At 50.9% G+C, this 25,562-nt stretch overlaps 1 protein-coding gene across 4 annotated transcripts; it reads right to left on the bottom strand.

The window, feature by feature from the left end:
• Positions 1-1,881: 1,881 nt before the first annotated feature.
• TRAIP (TRAF interacting protein) lies at positions 1,882-23,350 on the bottom strand. 4 transcript variants are annotated; one of them, XM_064595947.1, is made up of 15 exons: positions 23,127-23,350; positions 17,674-17,731; positions 17,069-17,152; positions 15,020-15,059; positions 14,291-14,499; positions 12,982-13,076; positions 12,368-12,481; positions 11,568-11,655; positions 10,902-10,991; positions 10,379-10,467; positions 5,098-5,253; positions 3,248-3,296; positions 2,827-2,976; positions 2,677-2,727; positions 1,884-2,472 (listed from the first exon to the last, which is right to left on the bottom strand). In XM_064595947.1, the coding sequence occupies exons 1-15, from the start codon at positions 23,222-23,224 to the stop codon at positions 2,353-2,355; spliced, it is 1,491 nt and encodes a 496-aa protein (XP_064452017.1). In that variant the 5' UTR covers positions 23,225-23,350; the 3' UTR covers positions 1,884-2,352. The 4 variants fall into 4 exon arrangements, with proteins under 4 accessions (XP_064452025.1, XP_064452017.1, XP_045718306.1 ...); XM_045862350.2 differs by having other exon boundaries at positions 14,291-14,418; XM_064595955.1 differs by lacking the exon at positions 2,827-2,976 and having other exon boundaries at positions 1,882-2,472.
• Positions 23,351-25,562: the final 2,212 nt, after the last annotated feature.

The following is a 25,562-nucleotide window of genomic DNA, read 5'->3' as shown; positions in this document are numbered from 1 at the left end:
TCAATTAGGCTATCCAGTTTGTTGGTGTACACTTGTTCACAATATCCTGTTATAATCCTTTCCATTTCTGTAAAATTGGTTACAGCATCCCCATTTTGATTTGACTTTGATAATTTGTCTTTTTTCTCTTAGTCAATTTATTTAAAAGTTTGCCAATTTTCTTGACCTTTCAGAGAAGCGGCTCTTGGTTTTGTTGATCTTCTCTATCGTTTTTTAGGATTCTGACACTAATTCCTAAGTGTGTATTTTATTCCATACCACCAAGCAATTTTCCAATGCCAACTGCACGTCCTGCAATTCAACTCAATTCTGAGACCATCTACCTGGAGACAACCTCAGATCTACTTCCTGCTCTGGCACCAGTCAGCTGCTTTTGCAACTGGAGCTGCTATCCCCACAACCATGAGGAATAGGGGATGGTGGCTGGTTCAAGCCTGGCTCTTCCTCCATCAAGTACTTTCCTAGTTGTCTAATCAGGTATCAGAGTTCTGAAATAGTTGATTATATTCGCTCTTTCCACTTCTTTGTATTTAGGTCTAGCAATAACTGTTTTGTAACCATCACCACTATCTATTTCTAAAACTTTAAAATCACCCCAGGCAGAGGGAAGGTAGGTGAAATAGGTGAAGGGGATCAAGAGTACCCTTATTGTGATGAGCCCTGAGTAATGTATGGAAGTGTTGAATCACTATATCGTATACCTGAAACTAATATAACACAGTATGTTAACTCTCCTAGAATTAAAAAAAAAAATTTTTTTTTTTAAGTAGGCTCCATCCTGGGCCTGAACTCATGACCCTGAGATCAAAACCTGAGTTGAGATCAATAGTTGGATGCTTAACCAACTGAGCCACCCAGGCACCCAACTGTACTGAAATTCTTTAAAAGCTGGGGTGGTGGGGGGTGGGGGGGTAGTTTATATAGCGAGAAAACAAATCACCCCAGACAGAAACTCTCTAACCATTAAGTAAGGACTCCTCATTTTCTCCTCACTCTAGGCCCTGGTAACCTCTATTCTATTCTACTTCTGTCTCTGAATTTACCCATTCTAGATACCTCATTTAAGTGAAATCACACAGTATTTGTCTTTTGAGTCTGCATTATTTCCTTAGGGGTCATAAGTTCTTAACCTGCAATGCTGACTCATCAGGTTCTCACAATTGGGAGGTTAGTGCTACTGTCCCCACATCAAAGAAGCTGAGACACAGAGAGGCTAGTTTGCCTAAGATCACTCGGCTGGCTATTAGGCCGCCGCTGACTGCACCCCTAAGTCGAGACTGCACTTCCCCTCATCAAACCTTGGTTCAAGGTGGCAGCAGAGGCTCCAGCTCCCATAACCAAGCATTACTTTCTCTCCGTGATGCTCCTCCAGGTGCGCTAGAGGCAGCGGGGCATGCTCGGCCCGAAGCATGAGGGCACTCACCTTCACTCCCGGTGCCAGGCCCGTGCTGGGCCCCGCAGAGACAGATGAACCCCCTTCAGTGATGAGAAAGGGAAGCTAGAGGTCACAAGGGGAAGTCTAGGAGAAAGTGCTCTTGAAGTTAAGACTCAAAGGTCACTGATTATTTATTTTGCTTGATGGGAGTTCCCTGTATGGCTATACCTATTAACCCATCTGCTTTCCAGCCTCTGGCATTTGGGCTGTGCCCAGCTTGGACTGTGGACAAAACTGCAGTGGTCTCATTCCTGCTGGAGTCTCCTTGTGCCCTAGGAGGGGGCACATGCCTAAGGGTAGGACTACTGAGTCTGAGTCTAGGCGAAGGCCCTACTTCAGAAAATTATGCCAAACGGTTTGCCAAAGTGTTGATGCAAATTCATACTCCCAGAGCCATGAAGAAAAAATTCTATCTTTTTTATTTTACATAGAAATCTTCCCCCCCCGACCCTCCAATCTTCTCCCCACCATGATCCCCTCATTCCCCATCCTGGTCGGTTCTGGCCACGCCTTGCAGCAAGTCAGAAGCAGGCAAAAGCTTGGGCAGGCTGAAGCTGCCCAAGAAGCCTCAGGCACTTTGGTCCACACAGTCAATAAAAGACCTTAGTCTGGAGAATCAGAAGCAGCCCAGCCACATCTGGCCACAAACAGGAGCCTCCAACAAGGAGGAAGTCCTGCTGGCCTCACTTCAGCAGCCACATATAGGCCCAGTACGGAAGACCCAGTGGGGGGGGGGGGGGTAAGTGCAGGTAAAGCACAGTTTCTGGGACTCACCCTCACCCCCATCTTTTTGTCTACCCTTGCCCTTGGTGCTGGTCCTCGAAGTGGGGTCTTGCCCCCCAAACCCCTTGCTGAGCCAGTCCTGGCCTATGAATTGGAGGCATGTATCTGGCCATTGATCCGGCTCACTATTCTCACTACCACAGGAAGGTGTCCAGCTTGGCCTGGGAAGGAGGGAGCGCTTTCTTCACCCCCACTCTCTGCTTAGTCTTGGGCTTGGGTTTCACAGGCAGTGGGTGGATCATCGTCGTGTCAGTCTGAAGAAGCCGTCAAGGAAGAGGCCTAAAGAGAAGACTGGGCAGCAAAGGCTTAGGCTTGGGGGGTGGGCAGCTCTGCTGTCCTGAGGGAGGTCCAGCTCCACACAGCTGAGACTGTAGCCACTGCCAGGCTGGGGCTGGGGGGTACGGGTGAGGGACGGTGTGGCTAGCTCAGCTCAGCCCAATGTCACAGAACAAGGATACAGGTTGGATGAATTTTGTCCGACTTCCAAGCCCATCGAAGCCTGTCCTTACCTAAAGTAGAAGGAAGAAGTGAGTGGGCCAGATTAATAGGCTAGGGGGCTGGCCCCCCAAGAGGGCTGGCACTTGCCACTCGTGGGAAGCCATACTCACTGTATCTCTGCTGCGACAGGGCTCTGCCTTGGCCCTCTTGGGCTGTTTCTGGCCTAGGACGGCATTCCGGATGAAGACGGGAAAGGCACTAGCTAGCTCCTCATCTGGCTCTCCCACACAGTGCTGGCCGCCCAGTGAGAGCTGGGACTCCTGGAGGGGAGACCCCAAAGCCAGACTTGATGAGCCTGATGGCAGCAAAGGAGGGGGCGGGTCGAGGTGGTAGAACAGGACCAGGATCTCTGACGCCTCACCCGGAGGCAGGAAGGTTAATGAGTAGAGTTCCCAGGTAGCTCCAAAGTGTTTCAGTCCTGGGCCAGGAGTGAGAGGGCTCTGGCAAGACCCTGCCCTCTCAGAAGCCCAGCTTCACACTTGGTCCTGGCAAGGGTTGGATGGTGACTGCCTGACTTCTGGGAAGCCTTACCTGCTTAGCGCCTTTGGGCATCTTCTTGGGGATGTCCTGAACGGGAGAGCTGCGAGAGCGAGACATGAAGGCAAGAGGCAGGTGAGCAAGACACAGGGCCGGGCAAGCCAGGCTCAGCACACGGCCCTTGGGGAGCCACCATGGGGCACGGCTGCTGTAATGGCTGTGTGCTGGGCAAGGCCCCTCGGTCAGCCGCACCCCAAGTGCAGGTCTGTGAAGAGCTGGACAGTCACAGCTGCCAGAGTGGGGAGGGGGAAGTTGGACCATTTTCCAATCTTGCGGCTTCCACTTGGAGCCAAGCCAATGTGAATGCTCCCCAAGGCCTCAGGCACCCCACCATGTCCTGGGCTCTATGTGGGGATGGAGATCCACCACCCACAGGAGGAAAGCCAGTCATGTCCTGATACAGGCAGAAGGTACCTCATGAGCTCAGACTTAGCTGCATCTGCCCAGAGAGGGGCCACCACCACCCTAAGACCCTCGGTAGAGAGCTCATAAAGTGCTCCCATCACACAGGACTAGGTCATCTTCCTAGATAATCTGTGCAGGCAGGGTCTGGGGGCAGAACTGATCATGGCCCCAAGCCCTGGCCATTCACTCCCAGCTCCAGAACTAGACACAGTGTTTCCATCCAATTCCTGGGGACACTAGCAGCTGAATACCCTTTCCTGGTATTTTCCCAGGTGGGTAGAAGGACGGTAACCTAAGGCTGACCCTGTGGCTTCTCAAAGCCATGAGGACAAAGGCAAGATTGGGCCTGTCAGCTCTGGACCCCACCACTCCTGCCCCCATAGACCGTGGTGAGGCTACATGATGACCCTGGGAAGATTGTCCACTTGCTGCGAGTTTGGCCCTGGGGAGGCTGATCCAAGGTGGAAGCATCCTGGGTTCCCTCAGCCTCCCTGCAGGCCCTGAAGATGATAAAAATGTCTCACCCTTTACAGCTAAAGAGACGACATGAAGAATCCAGGGCATGCAGCAGGCACTCGTAGGTCCCCTGACGGCAGCCCGCACACCCAAGGGTTGCTTTCCACGGCTACCAGGCCCGGCCCTGTACGGCCCAGGTGCCTCTAGCCCCAACGGTAGGGAGAGGTGGAGAGTCCAGCTGGCTCTCCCTTTTGCCCTCTCCCCAGGCCTCTCCCACCTTCACTGCTTAACACCTCAATTTCTTTCTCTCATGTGCAAAGTCTCCAATTAGGAGGAAACCCACTCTGCCCTTGACCCCCTTTACCTGAGCAGCGTATACCTACATGTACCTACGGGAGTAGTTCTCGTCTCCCTGATGAACCATACTTGGCCTGCCTGGTCAAGCAGATAACTTGCCATTCCCAGTCCACTGTGCCCCTAGTGCAGGTCCCACCCATCCCACTGCAGCTCCCCACAGCTTCTTACACCTGCCCCTGCGGAATACCCCCTTAGGTGGTGGGGCCCTGGGCTCCATGATTTGAGATGGTTCTAAGCAAGAGCCAAAGAGGCACACAATGGAAGAGGAAGTTCAGAGTCCCTGGCTCAGGACTCTGGTGGGCAGGCATTCAAGGTATGGGGAGCACACACACCTTCCAACATCATCAACCCAGACCTGCCCCTACTGGGACCCCTGTGTTCTCTCCAACTCACATCACAACCCCTTTGCCTAAAGGGTGGCAGTGATGACTAAAACAAGCAAGAGAAGAGCTTTGCACAGAGTATTCAGGAGAGGGAAGAAGAGGTGGTCAGAATCAAAGTCATGGTCAACCCCAGGTAACCCTCACTGCCCTATCAGCCACTCGGAGTGATGAGGGCAGGGCCTGCAGAGACCTCTTGGTCATCCTCCCTCGAGGCTGTGGACAGGGCCAGGGACTCCCACTTACTGTGCTATCTCTTGGCAGAGCTTCTTGGCACGGCCATGATGGATGCTGGAGGGCTGGGATGGAGGCGTGTCGACATCAAAGGTGGCGTTGAGGTCAATGTCATCACCAAAGGCTGGTCGGCGAAGCTTCAGGCTCAGCATCTCCATGGGGGCTGGGCTATAGGCAGAGTTGGCCCGGTTACTCTGGACCACCATGGCAGTCCAGAAGGACAACAGTCCCTAAAGCATCAGAGATGGCTTGGTTCCAGGGGTCTGGAGCCCACACCTGGCTCAGGGCCATCCTGCAAGGAAGCCTGAATCTCTACAGAAAAAAACCACTTGGCTTAGTGCTTCAGACATGGGACCAGTGAAAGTCTTCAAGACATGGAAGGAAGCAAGCAAAACACACACAAAACCCAAGAGTACAAACAAAAGGTTGCCTTTTGACCAAACAGCTTCATTTCTCAGAATGCAGTGCAAGGGGCCAGAGATGTGACCACAGATTGATATAGATGGCAAATGGCACAATATTGGAAATGGTCAAATGACTCCCCAGGGGGCTGGCACTTTCACAGCCTGAATATGATGCAGACATTAAAGTAGTGTTTCTGGAGAGTAAACTTAATAACATGGGGAAATGCTCATACACTACATTTAAAAAGTAATACAAAACTCTGTATACTAGGCGATAAAAGAAAAAGAAGACAAGTTGGACTTCAAAAAAATTCAAAATCGTGTGCATCAAAAGACACAATCAGGGCACCCAGGTGGCTCAGTCAGTTGAGCATCTGACTCTTGGTTTTGGCTTGGGTCATGATCTTGGGATTGTGGGACTGAGCCCTATATTGGGCTCTGGGCTTGGCGCAGAGTCTGCTTGTCCCTCTCCCCCCTGCCCCCATGCTCTCTCTCTCACAAATAAATAAATAAAATCTTAAAAAGACACTGTCGGGGCGCCTGGGTGGCTCAGTTGTTAGGCGTCTGCCTTCGGCTCAGGTCAGGATCCCAGGGTCCTGGGATCAAGCTCTACATCAGGCTCCCTGCTCGGCGGGAAGCCTGCTTCTCCCTCTCCCACTCCCCCCTGCTTGTGTTCCCTCTCTTGCTGTGTCTGTCAAATAAATAAAATCTTAAAAAAAAAAAAAAAAAAGACACTGTCAACAGAGTAAAAAAGCAATCCACAGAATGGAAGAAACTATTTGCAAATCATCTCTCACATAGAGCTAAAATCCAGAATATAGATAGAACCGAAGCTCTATAATGGAAAACAAACAACCTAGTTCAAAACTGTGCACAGGGCTCGAATAGACTTTTCTCCAGAAACGATCTACAGATGGCCAGTAAGCCCATGAGAAGATGCTCAACGTCACTCGTCATTAGGGTGATGCAAACCAAGACTACCATGAGATACTACTTCACACCCACGAGGATGGCTGCTATGAACAACAACAACAAAACCCCCAAACAAACAGAAAATAACAAGTGTTGGTGAGGATGTGGTAAAACTGGGACCCTGGGGCACCCTGCTGGCCCAATGTGTGGAGCAGGCAACTTGATCTCAGGGTCATGAGTTCGAGCCCCATGTTGGGTATGGAGATTACTTAAAAACAAAATCTTGAAAAAAAAATTGGAATCTTTATGTCCTGTCGGTGGGAATGTAACATGGTACATCTGCCATGCAAAATAGTACAGCAGTTCCTCAAAAAATTAAAAACAGAATTACCGTATGATCCAGCCGTTCCACTTCTGGGTATACAGCCACAGCTGAAAGCAGGATGTCGAAGAGATATTTGCACAGCCATGTTCATAGCCGCATACTCACAACAGTTAAAAGGTGGAAGCAACCCACATGTCCATCCACCAGCGAATGGATAAGCAAAATGTGGTATATACATACAATGGAATATAATTCAGCTTTAAAAAGGGAAGGAAATACTAACACCTGCTACAACATGGATGTACCCTGAGGACATTATGTTGAGGGAAGTAAGCCAGTCACAAAAAGACAAATACTGAATGATTCCACTTATATGAGGGATTTAGAGTAGTCAAAATCATGGAGACAGAAAGTAGAATGGTGGGTGCCAGGGGCTGGAAAACAGAAGTTATTGTTTAATGAGTAGAGTTTCAGTTTTTCAAGGTGAAAAGCGTTCTGGAGGTGGCTGGTGGAGAGGAGACCACATTATGTATGTAATGCCACTGAATTGTGCACTTGAAAATGTTGCTAAATTTTTTTTTTTTAAAGATTTTATTTATTTATTTGAGAGAGAGAGAATGAGAGAGAGCACATGAGAGGGGGGAGGGTCAGAGGGAGAAGCAGACTCCCTGCCGAGCAGGGAGCCCGATGCGGGACTCGATCCCGGGACTCCAGGATCATGACCTGAGCCGAAGGCAGTCGCTTAACCAACTCAGCCACCCAGGCGCCCGCTAAATTTTGTTAGGTATGTTTTACCACTGTAATTTGGGAAAACAACTCTATGGAAAGTACAATTTTGGTGCACACACATCCCCCCACCACTTTCCCCACATACAGAGAAAAGACTAGAAGAAAATAAACCACATGTCAACAGCGACCTCTGCACTAAGTCCGTATTTTCCAAATTCTCAACAATGAATGTGTTGTTACTTTTATAATGGGGGGCGGGGGACTGGTATTCTGTTAGAAAACTGCAGCCACTAGGATTTTTCTAGTCCACCCAGGCCTGGTGGGGCTCCCTAGCTCCTGTGGTCAGAGAACTCTGGGGAGTGGCAGGGCAGCCCCAAGAACATCCTCTATTTCCTTCCCTTAGGGACCTTGTCATCAGGGCTGCCCAAAGCCCTACTCCCACTGCTCTAGGATGGAGGGATGCACTGTGAGGGTATGAGCCTCTGGCCGGGGCCCATTGGGGCATGCTGATCGGAGGAAAGGGGACTACGTGCACTGATTCGGGTGGGTAAGCAATGTGGGAAGCTTGGACTATCTCTTCCTTTCCCTGGCCAGGTCCCTGGAAGCTCCACCCCTTCTTGCCTGCAAGTGAAAACAAAGGTTGCACAAGCCCGCCTCAAACCAATGCCATGCAGGTTGCTTTGCTTCCCGCTCTGGGAGCCACAGCAGAAAGCGGCAGCCAGAAGCACTCATGGCAACATTTCTGTAGTCTCTGTTAATTCTGCCACTATCGACGGACCCCAGCAAGTCCTCTGCCACTGTCTCCCACCCCAGAGGGTCAACAAGCCTCATCACACCCCGCTCTCCACAGCCACGCCACACACGCACACCCCCAGCCCAAGCCGCACACCCTGGTGACTCCCGCGTGCCCCAGCCCTGACAGCCAGGCTCACCCCTCACTGAAGCCTCTAAATGCAAATGGCACAAGCGCCTCTTTTCTTGTCATGGGATGTGGCCTGTCGTGGTGTGTGGTCGGGGGCGATTGGGGCTTCGCCATCTTGGGGCTTCGCCATCTAACCCTGCAGTCTGTCTACCCCACTGGAACACAAGCTCCAAGAGGACTGAGGGGGCCTGACATGCAGCATGCCCTCAGTAAGAACCGGTTATAGAAGTCTAGGCCTCGGGGCGCCTGGGTGCTCAGTCGTTAAGCGTCTGCCTTCGGCTCAGGTCATGATCCCAGAATCCTGGGATTGAGCCCCGCATCGGGCTCCCTGCTCTGTGGGAGGCCTGCTTCTCCCTCTCCCACTCCCCCTGCTTGTGTTCCCTCTCTCGCTGTGTCTCTCTCTGTCAAATAAATAAATAAAATCTTAAAAAAAAAAAAAAAAAAGAAGAAGTCTAGGCCTCGCTCCGGCGTGGAGTGGTAAAGAAAGTAAGCAAAGGCAGGTATGCAAAGTCCCTGGGAGCCTAGAGGCATCCCTCACTGTGGATGCCAGACACAGAGCACATGTGTGTGGAAATACCCTGAGGCCCATGGAGTGGGAAGTGGAGGGAGCACTGTGGAGCTTGTCGATAACAGCCTTGATAGGCTAGGAAAAGGATTTTTCCTTCCTGCCTTGAGGCAGTTTGAGTTCTAAATGTTTGACCACATGAGATGGTCTTCGAGACTATCGGCTCCCTATGAGTCAAGCTCCTGACAGCGCCCTTGTGCTACCTGGGGCTTCCAAGCCAGCGTGGCCAGTGGGCTCTGAGGGTGGAATGGGGAGGAAGGACCAGATATGGCGTCTAGTTTGTCCAAATCAGCAACACGCTGGACCTCACAGAGAGTCATGTGCCCATCAGACTCCCACAGCCATTTCTCAGTCCAACCCAAACTGGCGGGGGGGCAGGCAGCTCTAGTTCCATGAAGAGACACTGGAGGGTCTGAGGTAAAAAGGAAAGCGTACGGATGAGGAACTAAAGGTAAAATGAGAAGGAGAGGACACTGGCTTGTTGGCACTCGCTCCCCGGTGCAGATGCTGACCAGGTAGTATGGTGTGGGGAAAAGAATGTATGTGTAAGGAAGCTGGTGGTGAGGAACACAGATCAAGACGCGGCTCCCAGTCTACTCATAGCCGGGTGTGTGCTTACGGGCTCACTCCACGAGTGCCTTAGGCACAGTGCCAAGAGGTCTGGGAGTGTTTGGTGGGGGGAGGAATGACGTGAAGCCGGGGGCTGATAAGCCGGGCAGACAGGAGGAGCGGAGGATGGGTCACCAGCCTCACCTGGAGGTGGCGGCCAGGGATAGATAGGATTAGGAGGCACCACAGACGTTAGATGGGCAGACTCTGGCAACTGATTGGATGTGAGGAAGAAGGAGCATAATGATTTTCCAAAGGACATTGAAAAGTGGCTCAAATAAAAGGCTGGGCCACTGGGTTATGTGCTTTCCGTCTGGGCCATCAGCTGGGCAGCTAGGCAGAACAGCCCAGAGATGCTCTTAGCTCGGCTTCTGTAACACTCAGGAGGAATGGGCAGCCAGTCCCGGCAGGGACACCCATCCCTCTGCCTCTTGGCTCCCTCTGCTGGCAGCTTTAATGCACACATTCCTGAGACCAGCGGAGAATTTATTTTGGTGACTGGTTTTATGTTTGTTTCAGAATCTGGGGCAGACAAATGCATTTGGTAAGCATTTCATAAATAGGATGCGTGAGGACAGTCAACACTCCTGCCCCTTCCCTACCCATCCCTAGGTCCTCTCTGGCCTACCTTAGCCTTTCATTGTCAGCCCAGAACTTGCCTCAAAGCTGCTTTCCAACTAAATCTTGGCTATGTCCCAGGGCAGGAGGCCCACAGCCTTCAGGCCCACATGGACCACCCACCCGACCAAAGCCAGGAGTAGTGAAGACCCTTACCAGGGACTTCTTCCAGCTTATGACCCCTGCACCACCCCAGGAAGTCAACCAACCTCTCTAAAACCAGGCGGTTGACAGTCTCACTGTCCACGGGTGGCAGGTTCAGGGTTTCCTGCAGCATCGTTAGCTTTTTTTTCAGGCTCTTGGGGAAGGAAAGAGAAGAGTGTGAAAGGAAGGCTGAGGCAGCAAGTCCAGAGAGACTGTCAAGGACATGACAACATGCACGACAGGCAAGCCCACTGGGAACAGAGCAAGGCCTGAACCCCCAATATCCTGAACCCCCTGGATCACCTGGCCTCAGAACCCCTCTCTGGTGAAGCCTCTCCTCTGGTGAGGCTATAGCCCTGGGGATATAGGTACAGGACAGGCTGTAGGGGAAGACCCATGGTGCTGTCTGTCCCCTACTGAGGAGGCCCAGGTTCCAAATCAGGGCCAAGGTACACATCCTGACCCACTCTGACCCAGGAGGATGCAGGGAACCCAGAACCACCGCCACAGACTGGGACACAGGTTTCTAGGTTCTCGGAGGACACAAAAATGACCCCTCGTTCCCGTCTGGCCAGGGATGTTCCTTACCACAATCTCCTTGTCAGCACTCTGTAAATCCTTCTGGGCCGACTTCAGCTCCAACTTGGTCTGGTCTAGTTCAGAGTAGACTGTCTGCAACTACAAGAAAGTATAGGGAGTAAAGGACAGGCCAGCAGATGGCCATGTGCTCTGCCCCCACCTGCTGCTACCCAGTGCATGCTCACAGAAGCCCAGGGTCCAGAAGAGTCTGAGGACACATGGGGAGACCGTGGCTTTGTGGGGCCTGTCCATGCCCATCTGGAGCTGCCCAGGAACTAGGGCTGCATTCTAAACCCGACAGCCCATGGATGCACCGGGCCCAGAGATAAAGCAGCTGTGCTGACTGAATGGGGTTCCAGGTACGTTCCTCTTACTCTGGGCCTGGGACAAAAGGGCGCCTCTAACACTGTCACATTCAGGATCTGCCCGGAGCCAGGAAGGATAGAAGGTAGCGTAAGTGTGCACGTACTGGGGGGGATGCCTGCATGACCTGCCACCCTAAGGGGACAAGCCACAGAGCCAGAGCCAAGGCCCAGTAACCAGTCTCTGTGAATCACCCAGAGGCCCTGTGGAGTCTGCTGCACCAACAGGCCCCATGGCTTTGCTCAGGAGACAGGACTGAGCACGACAAAAGGATAGCCCCTGCTCCCCTCACCTTCTGCTCCCCACCATTACCTTGCTTTTGGAAGAAAACAAGTCTTTCTTCAGTCTGTCCGCCAGCTCCCCTGAGGCCTTCCGTGCCTCTTTTAGATTCTCATACTCTCTATGAGGGGGCCAGGAAAAGAGATGTCAGAATGGGGCACCCTGCTGGTCAGACTGCACCACAGCACCGAACAAACGCAAAGCCCAGGCTGTCCCCTCAGCCAGTTCTCGTTCCTACTCTGACACCTGAGCCCAGCAGCGTGGTGTTGCAGAAGGTCCTGCAAGGAGAGCAGGGGAGTCTCTGTTCCCTGCCTGTCCTGCAGGCACTGGTGATTGGAGAGGGTTTGCAGGAAGCCCTGCCCTCACGAAGAGGCCCCCTATACCACGTGGCCCTCATAGGAGACATCTGGGATCCTCCGTGCCTGTCAGCCAAGTAGCCCCCTTTCCCCAACCTCACATCCACAGTAGCAAAGTTTCTGATGCAAGTCAGGCAGAGTCGGTGAGTGCTGATAGGAAACAGGCTCCATTTATCACGATGGGGCTTATAGCCCAGAGAGTGGTGCCAACCTTCTTAGAAATAACATTTATATTCACATTCTCTCAATAACCCAATGAGGCAAGTTATTACTATCTCCATTCAGGAAGCTGTGGGTCAGAGGCCAAGAAACTGGCTCGTGGCCACTCGGTAAGAGGTGGGGTCAGGGTTCAAACTGAGGCAGCATAGCTCCGGAGCCCGCCCCTTAGGTCTGCCTGCTCTGCTTTACAAGAGATGGGCAGCAGAGAGGGGCCGTGGCTTAGCTCCCAGACTGGGCCACAGGGGCCGGAGTACGCACTTCTTGAGGGACACGCAGTACACGGTCAGCTGCTCCACCGCGGACTGCCCCACACCCATGTCTCGGATCATCTCCTCCACCTCGGGCCGCTGGCTCTGGAGCAGGAGCTCGATCCTGAAAAACACCCAGCCCACGGCATTTACAACCTGGAGGCTGATGGGTAGGTACCCAGTGCAGCTCGGCTTTCCCTTGCTGCTGTTGCTATGGTGACAGCCTGGTCTGCCAGCATGCTTCAGCAGGCGGGTCTACCCGAAGGAAGGCCCCACAGCAGAGCTGAACACAGCTGCAGGGACGCTGCTGGGGAAGGATGGGTGCTGACAGGTCCTCAACGTCAGGGATCCTTGGAGAAAGGTCTCTGGAGCACAAGACCTGCCAGGTCACCGGGCCACGGGCAACAGGAAGAGGGAGGACTGAGGCAAGGGGCCCCATGGAAAGCGGAGGAGCCCACCGAGGCCGAGCGAGGACACCTGGGCCCACACCCAGTTGGCCTGAACCCCACATGGCCTACGGAGGTTTGCGCCACAGAGGGGCCGACCCCTACTGCAGTCCTAAGAGCTGGGCCCTCTGGGGGCCGCAGGAGCAAGGGCAGAGGGAGTCCCCAGCTCCGGGCTCACCGCTCCATGGTTTTCATCTTGCTCCTGAGTCGGCGCGCCTCCTCCTGGGCTTGTTTGCTCTCGTCCTGCTGCTGTTCCAAGTACTTCATCTGCTTCTGAAGAGCAAACACACCCGTGCCTACCTGTTGTTTGGACGATCCCAGGGCCCGTGGCTAAAGTCATCCTGAGACCTCCACTCTAGAACTGTCTGCTTTTCCAAGTGCTGATAACCGTGTGTGCCCAGCCTCCAGGGAGGAAGGCTCCGGGGCCCCACTCTGGCTTGTGCTTTTTCTGCTATGAGGCCCAATGCCAACTGCTTCCTCACCTCCCTGCTTGCTTCCTCCTGAGATATGTCTTACCCCAGGCACAACCCACTGCCACTAGCTAGAGGCCCACTGTGGGCTGCCAAGGTCCTGTGGCCTAAGGGCTCACGGTGCATGTCATGTAGGAAGCTGAAGAAACACAAATCCAGGTCTCATTATCCACCATCTAGACCCAAGGACAGTTATCAGTCAGGCTAGGAGAGCTGAACCAGAGGCAGCTAGCCAGGCTGCCCTCAGCACAAAAGCACTCCATCTCTGACCTGGGAATGCTATCAAAGATGCCCGCTCTGCAGCCAGGTCCTGATTCACTCCTTCCCTCCCACTGGCCAGGCCACGTGATCCAGCCCAGCCACCAAGCAGGAACAGAGACAACGAACACCCTGGGGCTCTGTCTGTTCACAAAGATGGCTCCCTTTCCCTTTCAAATGGCATCCAGCAAGGACTGCTCCTTCTTACGAGGCCAGAATATCAACTGCGGGCTCAGATCAATCGCCTCATGCCCCTTAGAGAGCAAGAGGCTCACCAACCCAGGCTGATACAAAATTCATCTGGGTCTAGAGCGGCTTGCTCTGCAGGCTTTGATCTGCCCGGTCAGCTCAGCACAGCTGACTTCAAAGGCCCACTGCTCCTCCTTGGGATGCTGTTTGATCTGGCTCCAGAGAGCAGCCCAGCCAAGGACTAGAGTGCTAATGGAAGGTTCTTCCGTCTGGCTTCATCGGTGGAGTACAAACCACTTTTGGAAACAAGGTCCAGCCTCACTGAGGTCTTGGCTGAGCTGCCCCTCTGAGAAGCGCCGGGAAGGCCTCACCTCTTCAGACTACTCGGTACAAAATCCATAAGCACAGTCAATATGACCCCTCGCTTACGGACTGGATGGGTACAACACTGGAGGCCTGGGGAAGAAGGGATTTGCCTCCACTTTATAACTGCACAAACGAAGGTCATGACCAAGGCAGAGCCAGAAGATAAGGCCAACGGACTTGTGCCCACAGGACCCGGGGACCCACCTTGAGGGTGGAGCACAGCATTTCGGCCTTGTCTAAGGCCTTCTGCAGAGATTCCACAGTGGCGTTGCGCTCTTCCAGCGTGTCCCGCAGGGTGTCAATGATGATCTGGCTGTCCCTTTTCTCCTTCTCTGCAGCAGGGGTGGGAAGGGGGAAGGCCCGTTCACCCATCAGCATAAGAACCTGAGCCCTTGGGCTCCAGCACTGCACCCCTGAGTCAGGTAAGGAACAAGTCCCCGGTCAGCAAGTTGGGTGGCCCACTTCTCTCTCTGGCATGCACCAAACCAGGGAAGCTAAGCCAGAGTCTCTTCATTCAGGGGATGAGACCCTCTTTCTGTTGCTTAGAACTACCTGAGTAAAGATTTCACCGCTGTCCACTCCCATGGGTCTAGTTAATTCATCATCTTAGAACCCAAGCAGGTTTCCTGCCAAACTCAGCAGCCAAACACTCTCCCAGAAATAGTCTGTCCCATTAGGCAGCCCCCTCCCAGCCTCGGTCCTGGGCAAGTAGCCTCAGACAAGAAGAAGCTCATCTGGCCTAGGAGGATGGCTTGAGGCACCTCCCTTTCCTCTCCTTTCCTGCCAATCACAAGAGCCGGCAAAACTCTTGGATATAGAAAGCAGGGAGAGCCCCTAGCTTCACCAGAAGGCTAGAGGCATTCCTCCCAGGGCCTCTCCCCCAAGCACCTAGGTCAGGAGCTTCCCAGGGCCCCCTGTCTCTTACTAACTCACCTTTCTGGGAAAGCTGGGCTCTCGTATTATCCAGTTCATTCTACAAGGCAATATCCATAATAAGAAGCAGAAAAGCATCATACCTGGCTTCCATACGGCATCCCAAAAAGCTTGCAGGGAGATCCAGGAGGTGAAAGTGAGGCCTGTAGGTCCAGGGAGGCACAGACCCTGCTATATGTCACGGCCAAGCTAAGCCAACAGTGAAGAGATATGTCTTGCTTTATCTCTATGCTTTTTTTAAAAAGTAGGTAAGATGGAGGAAAATAATCTCAAGTACAAGACACTGGCACAGGGAAGGAGGCAGTACAGGGGCAAGAGAAGCGAAGCTAGACCTGTGTGATCAGTCTCACAGCCAAGGCCTCCATCACCTCCTTGGCCCTGTGCTGGCCCTTACACTCTCTGGGCTTCAGCTGTACTCACTGGGGACACAGAGTGCGGATGGCTAAGGACCTTGGGTCACCACTCCTTCACTGCACCCCAGGTCCTGCTTGCTTCAGGCTACTTCTCTCCAAGCTCTGAACTCACTCTGTGTGCCACGAATCTTCCAACCCTGATGAGGTAGGTAAGCTGGGACAACTTTATGTCTCCGGATGAAACCTCACACGTGCTGGGCTCTAACCACACTACTGTGAGGGTCAAATGAACCTCTCAAAGCCCGTACGTAAGTTACAGAGCCACGGCCACAGAACCACTGAGAGGCTCCCACTCAGGAGTCCGGAGCACTCAACACCCCCGTGGGCAAGAGAAGTTTTCCATAAGCAAGAAAACCAGGCACTGCAGAACTGAAAGGCTTGGCCAAGGAAGGGTTCATGGTGGTAGCAGGATGGAATCCAGGCAAATCTTCCTCCAGATCACCCTTTCCAGGTCAATACAAGACTCAGAATTTCACATGTGACAAATACTAAAGCCCAGCCCCAGTAGGATAAGCTCCCTGCTGTGAAAATCCCCACCCAGGACTCTGGGGCAAAAGCTTTTGGTGGCTGGGCGGCTCAGCGTAGGCAGAACATCCTGGAGTGCAAGTGGTGGGTAGAGAAGGGCATGCACGTACTGCCAGAGAACAGACACCAACCCAAAGCTCCCCCGAGTCCCCTGGCCCCCACACCTAAGCAAGGTACCTACAAGCCCTTGCTCCAAACCACTCAAGATGTTGTCTCTCTGTCTCCTAGATCTGGCTTTGAAAGCCAGAAAGAAACGAAGCTGCCTTTGTTGTCTTTATCACAGGGAGGACGCAGCTTAAAACCAGGAGCAGTTACCATGACGATGAACATGCTGGCTTTAGCACAAAAGCTCTACGTTCTTGAAGCAGTAAGGTTCCAAGGACATCACGGCACCCTGGGGCCAAGGCCAAATGAACCCTGGGCTGACAGGTGCCCAGCAAATGAACCCGCAGAGTCCAGGTACATTTCGAACCCCAATCGTGCTTCCTCAAGAGGTTTTGGCCAATCCAGCACAAAGAAAGTTAAATCTTGGGCTTGAAGGGAAGCAGTGTAGGGGGGAATTCACCCATTCTCCCCTGCATTGTGGGTTTCTGCCCTGGCTCACATCCTGATTCCAGGGGTTCTGCCCTCCATTCCTGGCCTGGGAAAGACTCAGGCACCTGGATATATACCAAGCTTCCCCACAGTTTTGAGGCACAGACAGGTTTGTGAATAGTGGGTCCACACATCTTCCCTGGCTGAGGACTAGAAGAGTTTTCTGATCTGTATCTAGCTGTCCAAGCAGCAAAGTGGGCTGGGAAGGATGGCTGTAGAAGCTCTGCAAGGTGAGAGAACGTCGGGAGAGACACTCTGGTCTTTGGAAGGAATTACTCTGAAATCCCAAGGGTGAAGGCTCACAGTCACGTGGCTCCTCTCTGCCCTAACAGTGTATTTCTCCAATGACTGGGTCTTATCATCACTTTTCCTCTGCTCTGCTCCCCTCTGCCTTGAAACCTCTATGACTCTCCCTCCAGACTCCATCTCCACAATCTACACACCCACCCTGTGAGGGAGCAGAGAGTAAATTCTCAGACGGCTTGGGGTTCAGTAGAAGGACATAAATCCTGGGTACCTTTAAGAATTCTGCATCTAAGACACTCTCCTCCTCTTGGGCAAGGTCAAAGAAGAGCTTATTGATAACGGTTCTTCTGCCAACCTGGATGGAAGGACAAGACAGAGTATGACTGTATAGCTGGGTCATGTGCAAGGATGACAGGGATGTACATGCAGCTGAACATGCAGCCAGGCCTGTTCTCAGCCCTCACTTTTCATGGCACATCCCTTGGAATCAGATGAGCTCTGTAACCCTACAGTCACCCCACGCTGGTGCCACTGGTTTGGTGGTTACTAAAGTCATGTCACTGCAGACCCATGAGGTGACTGTTCAAAAGATACCCCAACTCTAGCTGCTGGGCATTGAGGATGGGGAAAGGCAAGGAAAGAGGCTAAATTTACCTAGGTGAAAACCGGCCCGGGCAACAAGTCTATCTGCCAGCTACTCTTGGGCATAAGCAGGCCTCCTGAGCCACTTACGAGCACAAGGCTTAATCAGCCTCAAACCAAGAGGGCCCAAAAAGGTCAAAGATACTGTTCAGTTTCAGAGATCTTCCCTGATTCCTGCTCCCTGGCAAGGAAAAGATGTCTTCAGCTGAGGTGTTTTCACCCCATCACCCTCACCTGGATTCGGCACTGGGGGCAGGTCCGACTTGGTGCTGTCTCAAACCACTGAATTAGGCTGGAATGAGAAGCAGAGAAGCAGACTGGTGAGCCCTTGCTTGGGCAGACACACAGGCCAGGTGGGCACCCTGACCACAACAGTGTCTGCCTCACTCCTGCTCGGCCTGACACCTGACCACGAAGGAGGGCAGCACCACAGGTGACACAGCACATCCCACAGGGCCCCACTGGTACAAGCATTCGGACCAGGGGCGCCTGCATGGCTCTGTCATTGAGCGGCTGCCTTCGGCTCAGGTCCTGGTCCCAGGGTCCTGCGATCGAGCCCCGCATCGGGCTCCCTGCTCAGCGGGCAGCCTGCTTCTCCCTCTCCCACTCCCCCTGCTTGTGCTCCCTCTCTCACTGTCACTCTGTCAAATGAATCAATAAAATCTTTAAAAAAAAAACAAAAAAAACAAGCACTCAGACCAGTTGGCCCTTTTTTTGGCCCTGTTAGGGTCCTCCCGACCCCTGAGCTGCTCTTTTGTCAGCATTCGGGTCTCTGACTGGGAGGGAGCAGGAGCCAAAGTTCAGGGTCCCTCAGAGATGGGGTTTCTAATAACACCCCCACTTTAAGGTGGGACTCCAAAGGGCTAAGCTTTCAGAGGAAGGGTAAACTAGAAGCAAATGCAAGTCGTGGGAAAAGCAAAATACAGTCCAGCTTCATATCCTCTATGTGAGTGGTCCAACAAAACCTCAAGCCTTCAACTCTAATTAGTCTCCTACTAGTAGACTCTCCCACCAGAGACCAGGGAGAAAGAGTCCTTTCTGGAAGATAATACCATCATCCCAGGCCTTAGTTTTTTTTCTATAAATAACTTTCCGTATATTAGGACAAGATAAATTCAAAGGTAGCCAGGCACAGTGGAATACTATACAGCAAAAAGAATGAATGAGTCTACAACTGAGAACAATATTACAGATGAATCACATACACATAACATTGAGGAAGAGAAGCCAGACACAAAAAGGTATATTAGGTATGATTCCATTTACATAAAGTAAATGTTTTAGTTGTTTTTTTTCTTTTAAGTAAATAGACAAGGAAAAAAGCACTACACGTGCAAACCAGAACATATGCACGAGGACTTCGGATACGGGAACTGTCAGACACAACATAATACGGCATGCTAACGAAATAAAAATCAGGACTGAAAGTATCAGTAGACGGGCGCCTGGCTGGCTCAGTCGGTACGGCATGTAACTCTTGATCTCGGGGTTGTGAGTTTGAGCCCCATGGTGGGGGTAGAGTTTATTTTAAAAAAGAACAAAATTTATCAGTAGAGAACTACAGAATAAAAGGTGACATGGCAGAATTTAATAAGCACCAAACATAAATTCTAAAATTAAAAATGGCCAAAATTAAGAATTGGATGGATGAGTTTAACGAGTTAGGCACAGTTGAAGAATTAGTAAAATGAAAAGACAGGTCAGAGAAAACACTGAGACTTAAAAAGATGGAAAAATATAGAAGAGATGACAAAAGATATAAAAGATACTGTGAGAAGGTCTACCATACATATAATAAGGAATTCCAAAAAGAAAGTATTAGGTGGAATTATGCATTTTCCCCAAGAAGTCTATGTCCTAATTTCTCAAACCTGTGAATATTTCCCGTTATATGACAATAGCAATCTTGCAAATGTGATTAAGGATCTTGAGACAGGGGGCTCCTGGGTGGCTCAATCAACTGAGTGTCCACCTTCGGTTCAGGTCATGATCCCAGGGTTCTGGGATCAAGCCCCACATTGGGCTCCTTGCTCAGTGGGGAGCCTACTTCTCCCTCTGCCTCTTCCCTCTACTTGTGCGCTTTCTCTCTCTCAAATAAATAAATAAATCTTAAAAAAAAAAAAAAAAAAGGATCTTGAGACAGGGAGATTATCCAGGTGTGCCCCCATGTAATCACAAGGGTCCTTAAGTGAAGCAGTAGTGTCAGAGGCATACAGAGAGATCTGAAGATGGAGAATGGGGCCACGAGCCAAGAAGGGCATATCCCCATTTACAAACATTGACTATAATCCAGTAAACTCATTTTGGACTTCTGATCTCTGGAACTGCAAGATAATAAATCTGTGTTGTTTTAAAACACCAAGTTAGGGGCACCTGGGTGGCTCAATCGTTCGGCGTCTGCCTTCGGCTCAGGTCATGATCTCAGGGTCCTGGGATCGAGCCCCACATCAGGCTCCCTGCTCCGCGGGAGGCCTGCTTCTCCCTCTCCCCTCCCCCTGCTTGTATTCCCTCTCTCGCTGTGTCTCTCTCTGTCAAATAAATAAAATCTTTAAAAACAAACAAACAAACAAAAAAACACCAGGTTAGTATTAATTTGTTTAAACAGAAATGAGAAACTAGGGCGCCTGGGTGGCTCAGTTGGTTAAGCGACTGCCTTCGGCTCAGGTCATGATCCTGGAGTCCCTGGATCGAGTCCCGCATCGGGCTCCCTGCTCGGCAGGGAGCCTGCTTCTCCCTCTGACCCTCCCCCCTCTCATGTGCTCTCTCTCTCTCATTCTCTCTGTCTCAAATAAATAAATAAAATCTTAAAAAAAAAAAAAAGAAATGAGAAACTAATATGAAAAGAAAAGAGATAATGGAATAGAGACAATACGTGAAAAGATAATGGCTGATAATTTTCCAAAACTAATTAAAGAAACTGTTCCACAAGTTAGAGAACCATAAGAATCCCAAGCAGGATAAGTAAAAAAATGGTAACAAAAAGAGCTGAAGTGCTATGTTATTGTCAGACAAAATAGACTTTAAGTCAAAAAATGTTACAAAAAAATAAAGAAGGACTTTATATTTTGATAAAAGGTACAATCCAACAAGAAGAAATAACAATTATAAACATACATGTACCTAACAACAAAACCCAAAAATATATGGAAGAAGATTGGACAGAATTAAAGAGAGAAATAGACAGTTCTACAATAAAAGTTGGAGATGTCAATAATCCACACTTTTAATAATGGGTAGAACAATCAGACAGGTAATCAATAAGGAAATAGGGGACTTGAACAACATAAACCAACTAGATCTAACCCACAAATACTCCACCCAATCACAGCAGAATACACATTTTTCTCAAGTGCACAAGGAACATTCTTCAGGATAGACCATATGTTGGGCCACAAAACAAGTATTATTAAATTTTAAAAGATTAAAATAATACAAAGTATCTTTTGTGATCACAATGGAATGAAACTGAAAACTAGTAACAGAAAAAAAAAACTGGAAAATTCGCAAATATGTTGAAATTAAACAACACACTCTTAAACAACTGATGGGTCAAAGAAGAAATCACAAAGGAAATTAGAGAATACCTTGAGATGAGTGAAAATGAAAACACCACATACCAAGACTTATAGAATACAGTGAAAGCATGCTAAGAGGGAAATTGATAGCTGTAAACACAGACATTAAAAAAAAAAAGCACCCATTAGATAACTATTATAAAAAAACAAACAAAAACAGAAAATAACAAGTGTTGACAAGGATGTGGAGAAATTGGACCCTTGTGCATTGCTGGTGGGGTTGTAAAATGGTGCAGTCAAAGTGGAAAACAGTAAAGCAGTTTTTCAAAAAATTAAACATAGAATTACCATATGATCCAGTCATTCCACTTCTGGGTATAACTCAAAAGGAATGAAAGCAGGGACTCGTACAAAAACTTCTAAACCAGTTCATAGTAGTATTACTCATAGCAGCCAAAACATGGAAACAACCCAAGGTCCATTAACAGATGAAGGGATAAACAAAATGTGGTACTTCCATACAATCGAATTTTAGTCATAATAGGAATGAAATTCTGATACATGCTACAACATGGATGAACTTTGAAAACATTATGCTTAGTGAAGCAAAACTCGAAAGAAAAATATTGTATGCTTCCACTTATATAAGATACCCAGAATAGGAAAACTCAAGGACACAGAGGGTAAAATAAAGGTTTTCAGGGCAATGGGGAGGGGGTAATGAAGAGTTGTCGTTTAATTGGTACAGTGTTTCTGTCTGGAATGATGGTAAAGTTCTGGAAACAGATAGCAGTGAAATAGATAAAGGGAATTAAGAAGTACAAACTTCCAGTTATAAAATAAGTAAGTCATGGAGATGAAAAATACTGCGTAGGAAATATAATCAGTAATACTGTTGTATGGGGGCGCCTGGGCAGCTCAGCCGGTTGGGCGTCTGTCCTCCACTCAAGTCATGATCCCAGGGTCCTGGGATCAATCCCACATTGGGCTCCAACCCCACATTGGGCTCCCTGCTCAGCAGGGAGCCTGCTTCTCCCTCTCCCCTTGCATTCTCGCTCTCTCTCAAATAAATAAATAAAATCTCTTTTTTCTAGATTTATTTATTTATTTATTTGACACAGAGAGAGAGCGAGAACAAGTAGGGGGGAGTGGAAGAGGGAGAAGCAGGCTCCCCGCTGAGCAGGGAGCCCATGAACCCTGGGATCATGACCTGAGCCGAAGGCAGTCGCTCAACCAACTGAGCCACCCAGGCGCCCCATAAATAAAATCTTAAAAAACAAAACAAAACACTGTTGTATGGTGACAGTGACCACAATTATCGTGGTAAGCATCGAGTAATGTGTAGAATTGTTGAATCAATATGTTGTGCACCTGAAACTAATATAATATGGTATGTCAATAATATTTCATTTAAAAAAAAGAGCTCTGAATCAACCAGGCCACACCTGCTAGGGGAATCTTTCCTCACCAGCTGTACGTTCAAAGGGTCAGCAGGACGGCTGGATCAGGGAGGACCTCCTTGCCCTTCCATGGATTTTTGGTATTTTTTAAAGATTTTATGTATTTATTTATTTATTTGAGAAAGAGAGCGAGAAGCAGACTTGCCGCTGAGCGGAGAGCCCGATTTGGGGCTCAATCCCAGGACCCTGAGATCATGACCGGAGCAGAAGGCAGATGCTTAACTGACTGAGCCACCCAGGCGCCCCCTTGCCCTTCCATGTTATCTTGGGTTTCTTGGAGTCAGTGAATACACTGGGGTGTCTGACCAACGAGATGACTCTGGGTAGAATAATCCCAAACCATCAAGCAAACCACAACAAATCGGATAGCCAGAGGCCTACCAGGTTATCTCGAAGAAATAAAAGGCCTCGTTAATTTGGCCAAAGTTTACCTCCGCCCAGAGGTGTTGAAGTCACACCTCTCTGCCAGCGGATCAAGGAGCCCCCTACTTTATCTTCACTGAACCAACTCTGTTTCCCTGGACTCAGTTCAGCTGTCACCTCCTCCGGGGAGCCTGCCCAGACCCGCCTCAGTCCAGGTCGGGAACCTACGGTGGGGCTCAGGCTAGTGCCGTCTTAATCACCTGTCTGGGCTCCGCCCGGGGACCCCATACCCCACAGTTCCGTAGCCGTACCAGGCCGAGAGCCCGGCCCCGCCACTACAGTCACTCACCACTGCAGGTGGAAGGTGTGGCCGCAGTGGATGGCGGCCACATCTCGAGAGTGGTCGAAGAAGTCGGAGCAGATGGTGCACAGCGCACGGATAGGCATGATGACTGGTCTAAAGGGGATCAGGCAGCCGAGGAAACCTCGACCCGTCCAGCTTCGCGGCCGCGCCCCCGCGTCCCCGCGGGCTTCGAATTTGGCTCCACTGCGCAACTTCCGGGAGCGGACCGGAAGTGGCTATAAGGAACGGGGAGGCTGGGTCCGGATTGGACAAACCATGGGGGGCGGGGCTTAACGACCGAAGAGAATCCTGGGGCTGAGCGCGGGACTGTCAGCTGTAATTCTCCAGTGGCTCCCGGAAGGATTCGGCGTGTACTCGCGGCAGCTACGCCATCGGCGGGCCCCTTTCTGGGGCAAGACAAGACATTATGGTCCGACGCCAGATCTGGTGCGAGGCGCGCCGGGCATTGGCTCCTCAGCCCTGTTCTGTCAGGGCAGCCTTCTCTGCACTTCGAGAGTCAAGAAGACCAAAGCCACAGGGGAATGGGACGATGGTCCCGATGGAGAGCGGTCCCCTGGGCTCTGGGCAGTGCTCGACCGTACGCCCGTAGTTCCCACAGACTAAAAGAATGCTCCACCCTCTCAGCCTTCGGCTCTGAGTGGTCCTAGAAAGATGGACACAGGTCCCAACCCCTCAGGACACCCCAAGCAAGGCATGATGATCCCTAAGTTTGGAGGCAGCAAGGCCAGTACCCTGACTTTCGCTCTTAGCTCTCAGGAGGACCAGCATGCCTCTGGACTGTATAGTGGGGTTACAATTTTGGAGGCCCAGATGCTTTATAGACCAGTGACTAACAAACCCTTTTATTGATTCCCACATCAGAGAAGTTATCTTTGGGGTTCTCCCTGAGAAAGAGCAGCATCCCTGGTGAATTCATCTGGGCCAGTCAGGACTGGAACAAGTCTTCCTAGCAGTTTTCATGCTTAACTGTTTTTAGCAGTGTTACTACCCTCTCCCCAGAAGAAACCTTATGTAGAGCCCCATGATCTAACGTTGATTTGTTCCACCTGAAGTAGACCCAGAGTGAAGTTCTTTGGGCCTGTGTGGAAAGCACGGGCATTGTCCACAGGGAGGAGGAATCAACACAAAGGGCAGCATAGAACCTTTGTGTACTGCCCACCCTGCACCCTCTCCCCAACCCAGGGAAGCCCACTTTGGCCATGGGCAAGGTCTCTCCCTATGATGGCTGGTCTGTGGTGAGTTTCAGGTATATGCCTAAGTCAAGACAAGGGCTCCTTGTTCAACAGGACTTGTCAGAACAGCAGTTCAGGGGGGTTTCCTTGGCACAAGCCCAGGACAGGACCCACCACCCACATGGATTTCTAGCGTCCAGAGGACCTGCCACAATCAAGGAACACACAGTGGTAAAGAATGATCTGTACCCAGCCCAAGCAATCCTCATGGCACTGAGCACAGACATGTGAACCTACTCCCAGCCTCTTCCCTCCCCACTGCCTTCCAGGGGCCCCTCCCCAGTAAGACAGAGGAAGCAAAGGCAAGAGGATGGCCAGAGGCTTTGGCAGGGTGACATTTATTTGCCAGGTTCAGCAGGCACACAGTTAGCCTACCGACCTTCATACACCAGAGCAGACCCACAGGCATGCAGGGAGAAGGGCAGGACTGCCACCGGAGTGCCGAGCAAAGGCCGGGACCAGTGTGGCTGCCTGCCCAAGCTGTGGTGGGGTCTGACAAAGGGCACCTGCCAGGAGCCTCCATCAGGAAATTGGGGAGCCTTATTCCACTTCCTCATCCCAGTAAAAGCAACTCAGCATAGCTCAGAGGCACCTGGGCCTCTCTCTAAGCCCTGACAGAAGGGGAAATGGGTCACAGACATAGAGGGGTGGGGGTGGGGGTTCCTCTCTATTTTATTTTTCAATTAGGAGAGCAGAAATCTGCCCCTGTGAAGGGCAAACCTCAAATCAGATTATGGGACACTGCCATGTGGCAGGCCCCCTGGGATGGAGAGGACTGTAGCCTGAGCCTGAGGAACACCATCAGAGAAGAGCCAAGGGCTATCAGCCTTCCCTGTCTGGCTCAGGGTAAGGACCCAGCTAAGCTGGTGCACTAGGTACTGGGCCTACACTCTGCCTTCCCAGTTTTCATTGCCACATCCCAACTGTTCCCTCCTTCCCCTTACAGGCTCATGAAGCTCAGGGCACAGGGCAACCCACTGCAGAACCCAGGAGGGCAGGAAATACCACAAGGATATTATTGGTGGGAACTCTCCAGGAACAAAGGTGGACGTTTCTACCCCCCTATTCATTCTCTTTCACTTCTGAGGACCCCCAAAGCTACCAAGCAGTGCCCCCAACCATGCGACCAGTCTTGTCTTAAAGCATACTGCCCTAGATTTGTACATTCTCTATACCAGCCTGTGTCCAT

The sequence above is a fragment of the Mirounga angustirostris genome, unplaced genomic scaffold (assembly GCF_029215605.1).
Source record: "Mirounga angustirostris isolate CCGP_5_RB_7025 unplaced genomic scaffold, mMirAng1.0.hap1 SCAF_1, whole genome shotgun sequence".
In the NCBI taxonomy this organism is placed as follows: domain Eukaryota; kingdom Metazoa; phylum Chordata; class Mammalia; order Carnivora; family Phocidae; genus Mirounga; species Mirounga angustirostris.
This window is presented reverse-complemented; position numbering and strand designations above follow the sequence as displayed.

Coding starts and splice junctions, on each gene's coding strand:
- TRAIP (XM_064595947.1), bottom strand. CDS start 23,224: ATGCCTATCCGTGCGCTGTGCACCATCTGCTCCGACTTCTTCGACCAC. Junction 5,254..10,378: donor AACCGCCTGGTTTTAGAGAG/GTTGGTTGACTT, acceptor CTCTGCCTATAG/CCCAGCCCCCATGGAGATGC. Junction 2,473..2,676: donor GGACAAAATTCATCCAACCT/GTATCCTTGTTC, acceptor CGGCTTCTTCAG/ACTGACACGACGATGATCCA.